Source organism: Notamacropus eugenii, chromosome 4, assembly GCF_028372415.1.
Source record: "Notamacropus eugenii isolate mMacEug1 chromosome 4, mMacEug1.pri_v2, whole genome shotgun sequence".
Lineage (NCBI taxonomy): Eukaryota > Metazoa > Chordata > Mammalia > Diprotodontia > Macropodidae > Notamacropus > Notamacropus eugenii.
Window position 1 is genome coordinate 2,318,587 of NC_092875.1, and position 10,224 is coordinate 2,328,810.

The 10,224-nt window shown below is 41.5% G+C and overlaps 1 protein-coding gene across 1 annotated transcript in view; it reads right to left on the reverse strand.

Moving 5' to 3' along the window:
• Nucleotides 1-2,113: 2,113 nt before the first annotated feature.
• LOC140498795 (uncharacterized) overlaps nucleotides 2,114-10,224 on the reverse strand; it is a 63,078-nt gene continuing 54,967 nt past the window's right edge. Inside the window, 2 exon segments of the mRNA XM_072599581.1 lie at nucleotides 2,114-2,124; nucleotides 2,400-4,516. Of these exon segments, the coding sequence (XP_072455682.1) occupies nucleotides 2,114-2,124; nucleotides 2,400-4,516 (2,128 nt within the window).

Here is a 10,224-nt window from a genome sequence, read left to right on the forward strand (position 1 = left end):
GAGACATTCTCCAACAGATTAGTACATATTTTGGTTCTCTTTTGCATCTACTTCATTTTTTTGCAATCAATAAAAGCAATGCAATGAAGACCTCAGTATAGAGAGAACCTTTCTCTGACTTCCTGAGAGTTCATGCCTTGCAGGGGGGTGTCTCTTACACAGTATGGGCATTTGATCATCTTTTAATAAACCATAGTTCCAAATGACTTTACAGAACAGTTGGACCAATTTGCAAGTACATATGTTGTGTTACTGTGTTTCTAATTCTACAGTTCCCTAACACTGTTCATCTTTTGTCATCTCTGCCAATTTGATGGATGTAAGGTTGAACCTCAGAGCTGAAATTTTTCATTTTCAAAAGCATCATAATGAAAGATACTTTCTACCTGAATGGATATGACAAGAAATATACTTGACTGGTTGCAAAGAAGGAACTGCTTGGTGAGGAATGACATGCAACTTTGTAATGTTTAAGATGTATGTTTAAGACTCTCCAGGTTGCTCACTCTCCAAATAGCAGTCATACCCAGAATGCTTAGTGAAGTCATCTAACGTATTAGCCCTCATCTCAAGGTCAGATTCCAGCAGTAAGCAGCAGTGAAGTATCAGATTCATCTTTAAGCTTCCCTTTGGCTTCTCATATCCACAGGATCAAATGATCTAGAGGTGGAAGAGACTTTCATGATGACCTGGTCCAATAACCTCAATTTAGCAGAAGAGGGAACCCAGACCCAGCTAAGCTAAATTGCTTTTCCAAAGCCACAGAGGCTCAGAACCAGAAGAATTTCACCACATGGTGCCTGACTTCAAATCTAGTGCTCTCTCCACTCCACCATATTGCCTTTCATGTAGGTGACTAGGTGGAAAGGAAGGATCCAGTATACCCAAGAAGCTATCGTTTAGATAAGCAATCTTTGATTTCCACTTACTTTCTGTTCCCACAGAGTTATATCTAGAACAAGCTAATTATGGATCGCATCAGCACCAAGACATGTACTCCCAAAGTTCTCTTCATAATTATTTTTCCTCCTTTTTTCAACGCCTTTACATTTAAAGAAGCATGAGCATAAGCTGCAAGAGGCAGATTTCAGCCTGATATGACAAACAGTGTCCTAAAGATGGGCTGCCTTCTTGGCTGGCTTTCAAGCAGAAATGTTTTCAGGGATGCCTCTGCAGGAATGATTCTGACCCCAAGAGGCCTCTGAAGGCCCTTCCAACTCAAGATTTTCTAATCAATTCAATGACAAGGAAACAAGAAATGGGCTCGGGTCCTCATTAGCATTCAAATGAATTTCATTAGAAACCTTTCTTGAGGTCAGTGGCTGCCTTTTCTGGCAAAGCAAAACTCTTATGAGTTTCCTTGATGAGAGAATATAGAGACTTCCCATAATGCCTCTTGACATGCTCCCTCATGTCCAACCTATTGGTCTCTGAACTGGAAACCATCACTCTGATGAGGGTGCTGTCCTCAGGACCTGAGACCTTCATTGATCTGTACAGAGCAGGTGACAAGCAGCCCAGATGCCACTGATATGGAACTGAGTTCCTTTCCCTTTCCCTTTCAGACTGGCAGAGCAGCAGCAACCATAGGAATCTTTCTATGGAGAGACTGCAAGGCCTCTTACTGCCGAGAAGGGGTTGTTTGTTGACACCATAGCTCTGCTCTGCCACAAGTCCATCAGGGGAATCCCTGCCTCATCATCATATTGATTGGGTCACCAAAATCAGGAGGCAGAAAAGATCTCAAGCTATTGAGAAGTTTCTTGACTGTCATATGCAATGCTCTCTATGAAGGATGAATACATGCATGGAGGTGGCCTCTGGGGGAACATAACATTCCCCTAAAATGCCCCAATTTTAATGTCCTTGATTAACCAAATCTGATTTCTTCCCTTCACCATAGATTGCTCTCCAGATGACATAGTATTGGCACAGCATCTTTTCCTTATTCTGAAGACATTCTATTTCTGAGAACTTCCAGAGATATTGTCTCCCATAATTCTGCAGATTATCAGCTTATTGCTTCCTGCTCTGGTTTTGCAACCTGGAAGGTTGGCATGAGTTATTTTCCTTCTCTCACCTTTCTGTTCTAGACAGACATGAAATTTAACCTTCACCCATAACCTGCATGTTGCAGAGAAAGGCAGGTAAACACTGAGCACATTCATAAGGTTTCTTTTCATTATAAATCCTGTATGAGAGGATAAGAGTTGATCTCTGGCCAAAAACCTTCCCATGTTGAGTCTATAGATGACTTGTATGTAGAATGAATGTTTTGCAAAGAACCTCTGTATTTCATTTCAATGCCTTTCCTCCTTCAGGTCAGTTAGAAGATTCCTATATCTCCCATGAATTCTCTGATGGTAAACAAGAGACTGATGTTAGCCTGAAGGGCTTACCACATTGATTACATTCTTAAGGTTTCTCTCCAGTGTGGATTCTCTCATGTTTAACATGATTGGCCTTCCATGTAAAAGTCTTTCCACAATGATTACATTCATAGGGTTTCTCTCCAGTGTGGACTCTTCGATGTTTAACAAGACTGTTCTTCCATGTAAAACTCTTTCCACATTGATTGCAGTCATAAGGTTTCTCTCCAGAGTGGATCCTCTGATGTTCACGAACAGACCTTCTACTTGTGAAAGTCTTTCCACACTGATTACATTCATAAGGTTTCTCTCCAGTGTGGATCCTCTGATGTTTAATAAGACTATTCTTCCAAGTAAAAGTCTTTTCAGATTGGCTACATTTATAGGGCCTCTCTCCAGGGTGGATGCTCTGATTTTCACCAGCACTCTTCTGACATGTGAAAACCTTCCCACAGTGATTATAGTCATAGAGTTTCCCTTTAGTGTGGATTCCCTGATGTAGACTAAGAGTTGTTCTTGTTCTAAAAGCCTTTCCACATTGATTACAACAATAAGTTTTTTTTCCAGTGTGGATTCTTTCATGTTTAACAAGTTTGTACTTCCATGGAAAAGTCTTTCCACAATGATGACATTCATAAGGTTTCTCTCCAGTGTGGATTCTCTCATGCTCAACAAGATTTCCCTTCCTCGTAAAAGTCTTTCTACAGTAATTACATTGAAAAGGTTTCTCTCCAGTGTGAATTCTCTCATGTTCAACAAGACCACCCTTTCGTGTAAAAGCCTTTCCACATTGGCTACATTCATAGGGTTTCTCTCCAGTGTGGGCTCTTTGATGAATAGTAAGCAGACCCTTCTGTTTAAAAACCTTTTCACATTGATTACATTTATAAGGATTCTCTCCAGTGTGGGTTCTCTGATGTACAATAAGTGAAGCCCTGTACGTAAAAGCCTTTCCACATTGATTACATTCATAAGGTTTCTCTCCAGTGTGAATCTTCTCATGTCCACGAACAGACTTTCTATCTCTGAAAGTCTTCCCACAATGACTACATTTATAAGGTTTCTCTCCAGTGTGGATCCTCTGATGTTGAATAAGACCATTCTTCCAAGTAAAAGTCTTTCCACATTGGCTACATTTATATGGTTTCTCTCCAGTGTGGATGCTCTGATTTTCACCAGGATTCTTTTGACATGTGAAAGCCTTTCCACATTGACCATAGTCATAAAGTTTCTCTCTAGTATGAATTTTCTGATGTCCAGTAAGAGTTGTCCTTGTTCTAAAAGCCTTTCCACATTGATTACAGTAATAAGGTTTCTCTCCAGTGTGAATTCTTTCATGGTTAACAAGATTGCCCTTCCATGTAAAAGTCTTTCCACAATGATTGCATTCATAAAGTTTCTCTCCAGTGTGGATTCTCTCATGTTGAACAAGACTGTCCTTCCATATATAAGTCTTTCCACATTGATTACATTCATAAGGTTTCTCTCCAGTGGGGATGCTCTGATTTTCACCAGTATTCTTTTGACATGTGAAAGCCTTTCCACATTGATTATACTCATAACGTTTCTCTCTAGTATGGATTCTCTGATGTGCAGTAAAAGTTGTCTTTATTCTAAAAGCCTTTCCACATTGATGACAGTCATACGGTTTCTCTCCAGTGTGAATTCTTTCATGTTTAACAAGACTGCCCTTCCATGTAAAAGTCTTTCCACAATGATTACATTCATAAGGTTTCTCTCCAATGTGGATTCTCTCATGTTTAACAAGACTGTCCTTCCATATATAAGTCTTTCCACAATGATTACATTCATAAAGTTTCTCTCCAGTATGGATCTTCTGGTGTTCACAAACAGACCTTTTACTTCTGAAAGTCTTTCCACATTGATTACACTCATAAGGTTTCTCTCCAGTGTGGGTCTCCTGATGTTGAATAAGATCATTCTTCCAGGTAAAAGTCTTTCCACATTGATAACATTTATAAGGTTCCTCTGCATTGTGGATTCTCTGATGTACAATAAGATGAGGCCTCTTTTCAAAAGCGTTTTCACATTGTTTACACTCATACGGCTTCTGTCCTCTGTGTATTTTCTGAGGTGCAATAAGATAACTCCTCTTGGAAAAACCCTTTACACATTGTTTACAGTCACAATGGTTCTCTGCAGTGTAGACACTCTCAGGTGTTGTGCAGACTTCTCTCCAACTGAAGTCAGAAGGACCATCACTCAAGAATCTATGCTTGTGAGTTTCTTCCAAACAAAGGCTTAGCTCTTCAGTAATTTCCTTCCTTTCCAGTCTGATCGCCCCATCTGAAAAAAAAAACAAAACACTGTAATGGCAAGCAAAATAGAATCTTTTATTGTTTTTCTTTGGTGTACTCAAGTGCCTCTGATTGCAGCTTGCCTTTATCAATCAAGAGTGTTTACTAGGACTAAAAGGGTATAGGGTTTGTTCAGGGAGGACCAGTACCTTTGGTGTGATGTCTGCCAAGCCCTTTTCAGGGCTCTTTTCACCTTTGGTGTCCATCTGTTCCACCCAACTCTCACCTGTGTCTGCAAGAAGCTGCAGCATGTGCAGCGGCCACACCCCAGTAAACCATTTTGGCAGATAGGCCAAAGCAGGTTGAGGTTAACCAAGGGGTCTCAGACTCATTGGTGAGTTGTGGGGTGGTGAGTACCCCCAAAATGTGAAGACTTCATCTGGTAGAATGGATAGAGGAGAACAATTTGTTCCAACGGCCATGAAGGCAGATGAAGCAGGTGAAGTGGAGTGCTTAGCCTTGGTAACACACCAAAGACACCAAGGTCATCCACTGCATCCTGAGCCATCACCAGCCATTTTGACTTTGCCCTGTCACTGGACTATGATGACTCTGGAAGAGAGAGTGAGGTTGTTGACTTCATGCAGCTCTGCCTGAGTGAAATATAATTTATACATAAATCAAAAGATGTCACCCACACCATTATACTATTATGCCTTAAAGTTCTGTGGTAGGAGGCAAGTGATGAAGCAGCATGTGTGGATACACTTGGAGCTGTAATCACAACCCAATGGAAGAGAAGGTTTGGAGAGTCATTAGGCTCCTTTTTTATTTCAGAAAAGTTTCACTAACACATTAATATTTGGGTAAAATTATTGCAGTGGGTGTGAAAGGAAGACAGATATACTGCTACAGTCTATAGAAAACCAAAAAGTGTTTTATACAATTAAAATATTAAACATGAGTCCAGGATTCAGGTGAATGCCTCACAAAACCACAACAGAAAATAAATATGGAAGATTAGATACAGTATTAGCACCTCCAATATCACTGAGAGTAGAACTTTAATTCTTTTATTGTTTTCTAGTAAATACCTTAGCTCTTTGCAAAGAACAACGTTCTCAAACCCTAATGATCAACTTAATTTCAAAGTCTTCGAAATCACTGTCATGAAGAATCCAGGTAGAAGAAAAAGATTAAATTAGAGTTTTGGAAGTTTTACTCAGGAAACATTCATATTATTTTTTCTGAACTAATTACAATTTGTGTTCATCCTTCATTGCTGAAGAAGACCATGCCATCAGAGAAATGATGGCATGACATGCACTTCACTTTGTTTTGAGTGAGGGAATCTGTTTAGGTCTCTAGCCTCACTTCTGAACCTCCATAGCCATCTCAAACCAGTGGCCAGATATTCATCAGGATGACTAGAGACGACCCAGGATGAGGCAATTGGGGTTAAGTGACTTGTCCAAGGTCACACAGCTAGTGAGTATCAAGTGTCTGAGATGAGATTTGAACTCAGGACCTTCTGACTCCTGCAGTAGTGCTCTATCCACTGTACCACCTAGCTCCCTCATGATAAAAAAACAGAAAGAGCAAAGCACAGTGGACATAGAACTAGCCTTAGAATTGGAAAGCCTTGGGTTCAAGTCTTGCTGACCCATTTTACTATTGGACCATGATCAAGATTTATGTGCATCTTGAATACTGAATTCAAGAAAGGTTTATGATTCATAAGTTTTGCCAATGGAAATAGTTAAAATTAAGTACATATAGTATTATTCTTACCAAATAATTTTTCCCATAAGTTAAATTTACAATAAAGCCATAAGGAAAATGTTCATTACACCTGCTTATTACACATTAAGGGACAGAGCAAGGATGTCTATAGGTCTGATGATTTACCATCCACTTCATTGTGCTTATATAATTTTAATAAAACAAGCAACACATACTACATCCTCCCAACGTTCATGGCAATGCAGTAATGACGTAAAATTTCTCCAAGGAAAATCAAGGAAACCACATGAAATACTGGTGCACTTAGCTACATTAAAAACAAATAGCATTATGCATTATCTTTCTAATGAGTTTCAGTATGAGAAACAAACAGTAGAAACAGATCTTCTGATAATCCTGTGAGTTCCTTGAGATCTGGGAGATGTGTCAGTAGGCCAAAGGCATAGCTTACCCCTCATCAAAAACCATGCACAGAAGAAAAATCATTCTTCAGTTCAGGGAAAATGAAACCAAACCGGGATGTGATTTGTTGAAATAATTAAAAAAAAAAAACCCACCGTGTATAAATACTGGGTAATACCAAGAGTCATGGTGGCAGATAAGAAAGGGATTTGGGATTGGCCTGATTTACTCAGCTCATTTTATTAAATTGTTTTGAATTAAGAAAGTGAAATGCTCCATTATATTTTCTCAGAAATAACTACAGAGTTTACAGAGTCCTACAGAGTTTAAAGACACAAAGTGGATGCTGAGTGACTAGATGTCACCCCAAGAGTGGAATTTTAAAAAGTTAGTCCTTGGAGTAGAATGACATGACTTCCAGAGTGGCTTGGAAGGAGGTAGGGGACACTCTGCAGTTGGCTGGTGGACAGAAGAAAGTCCCATTCTGAGATGGACTCTCAGACTCCATGGTTTATCTTCCACTGCTCATGCCTCTGTCTTCATAAATGCTAATTTCCATAACATGAAGTCCTCTCTCATTTGGGTCTGTCAGAAGGGGGCCCTATGGAGCATAAATCTTCTCACTCTGTTCCTACATATATTTGGTGATTGTCTTCAGAACCTTCTCATAATGTGCTTCCATGCACAAAAAGATAATATATGCTGTCAAACAAGCTAAACAGCCTTTCAGGAAAGATTGGCCCCCAAGCTTTTCTGCTTCTGCATAAAGGTTATTTAGAGTGGGAACAGTTTCCTCAAACTACTGCCAGTGAATCAGGTTCTCCAACTCCTTGGGGAACTTAGTCTGGAACTGGAACCAGGTGTCACTGCTGTAGTCGTGCTAGATGAAGACCTTGCCAGACATGGGGGCCTACTGTGACCTCATGGTGGGTTCTGTTGGGCCCAGGCATGCTGCCCTGATGGCTCTGTGGTCATCCAGTGGTTGTCAGGTAGCCTCATCCCTCCCATTAGGCTCCTCTCATGTGGCAAAGCATCTGGTGCTGATTCTATTACAGGTGTGATTTACAAGGTAGGGGGACCATTGCTCTTTCAAAAGCAGACTGAAATTTTCCAGGTTATATGGCAAGAGGAGGTTATCTACACCCCTCCCCTCCCAGAGATTCAAGGATGCCTCCATTGTCCATCTCTCTAAAGGTAAAGGGACAATCTTGTCCTGCCACAGTCACAGGGGAGTCTCTCTCTTACTCATTGCTGGCCAAGTTCTTGCTAGAGTCCTCCTTAATAGGCTGATCCTTCACCTGGGAGATGTGGATATACCTGAAAGCCAGTGTGGATTCAGAAAGGGCCAAGGAACACTCATTATGGTCTTTGCTGCCTGACAACTCCAGGAGAAATTCCAGGAGAACAGAGGTCTGTACACAACATTTGTAGATCTGACCAAGGCCTTTGACACTGTTAGCCATGAGGGCTTATGACAAATTATGTCAAAATTTGGTTGCCCAGAGAAGTTTATCAGTATTGCACATCAATTTCATGATGGTATGTTTGCTCGGGTTCTGCATAGTGGACAATGCTCTTGTGCTTTCCCAGCCAACAATGGAGTGAAGCAGGGCTGTGTGCTTGCTCCCATGATTTTGAGCATGATGTTGTCAGCCGTGTTGTCAAGTGCTTTCAATGAGGTTGAACATGGCATCCAGATCAGCCACTGAACTGATGCTAAGTTCTTCAATTTGAAAAGGCTACCACCCAAGACCAAAGTGGAAGGAGTGTTGTTGCATGATTTTCTGTTTGCAGATCATAATGCACTCAATGCATCCTCTGAAGCTGAGATGCAACAAAGTGCATCTCTGCTGCCTGTTCTAATTTTGGCCTAATGATAAACATCAAAAAACACAGGTGCTCTATCAGCCACCACCCTATCATCCATACATGGAAGCATCGGTTACTGCAAATGGAGAAGTTTTGAATGCTGTGGGTAAGTTCACCTAACTTGGTGATGTACACATTGACCATGAGGTTGATGCACACACTGCCAGAGCTAGCTCAGTATTTGGGAGGCTCCAAAGAAAAGTTTGAGAGAGAAGAGTTATTAGGCTGATTACCAGACTGAAGGTCCCCAGAGCCATCATGCTGACCTCATTGTTGTATGCCTGTGAAATATGAGCAGTCTACCGGCGCCATGCCAAGAAATGGAATCATTTCCATTTGAACTGTCTTAGGAAGATTCTGAGGATCACCTGGCAGAATAAGGTACCAGACACTGAAGACCTTGCTCAATGTGAACTGCCAAGCATTCAATCTGAGCTTCAGGACAGTCATGCTTCAACAACTCTGACGGGGTGATCACGTTGTTTGAATGCAAAATATATGCTTGCTAAAAAGACTATTTTATGGAGAACTCAAATGGGGCAGGCAATCACAGGGTGGTCAGAAGATGTGATACAAGAACAGTCTTAAGGTCTCTCTCAAGAACTTTTGAGTTTGACTGTGCAACATGGGAGATGCTGGCACAGGACTACTCAGCATGGTGAGCTGTTGGGGATGGAAGCTCAATTCCATGTGGACAGTCTCGGGCGGGTAAAGGTGGGAACTTCTAAATCTTAGAGTTCTCATGAGGCCCCCCATGAAACACCAGGGAATTGAGGAGTGAGACCGAGCTATCTCGTGTATTTCCGCCTCTTCCCGTGAGAAACGTGATGGGAGGAGCATCCCCGCCCTCGAGACTGTCCCGGATCTGGGCACACCTATTGTTATCTAACAGGCACGGTATTCAGGTGCAAACTACATGGCCGGAGAGCTTAATTAGGGTCAGGAAAGCCTGAAGGCGCTCTTAGCGCGGAGGGGCCCTGACAGGACAGAAGGCTCCGTTTCTCCTCTCTTCGCTCTCCCCTCCCCCTCTCTCCCCACTTACACTTCTGCTTCCAATCTCTTACCGTAAGATCTTTGCCTCCTTGGGAGACTTCTCTCTCCCTCCTAAGGAAGAGTTCCCCCTGCACATGTAACCAGGACCCTGAATAAAGCCTAACCCTTGTTCGACTCCGGAAAGTCTCTTCTCTCATACGTTTATCCGGTTTGGCCAACTGAAGACCTGGGACAGGTAAGGTAAGACTCGGGTAGCCCTCAGGCCTCTAGGCCTGGCAGTGAGCCCTCATCAGAAGGGGAGCTCTGCTCTATAAGTAAAGTAGAATTGAGAAAGCACAAAATAAAGGCAGATGCTCAAATTTGCGATATCCTCCTGAAATATTGACACAAACTATGTGTGCCTAGCTTGTGGTAGAACATTCAGAGGTCATGTGGATCTGATCAGCCACAGTGGGAAACACAGAAATTTCACTTTATTATGGTGACGTAATTTTATTCCTCTTTGAGAGGGATGGACAACAACTAACCAACTAAAGTACAGAAAGAAGAGTTCCTTTAACTAGAAAGAATATATGTATTTGTATTGCTAA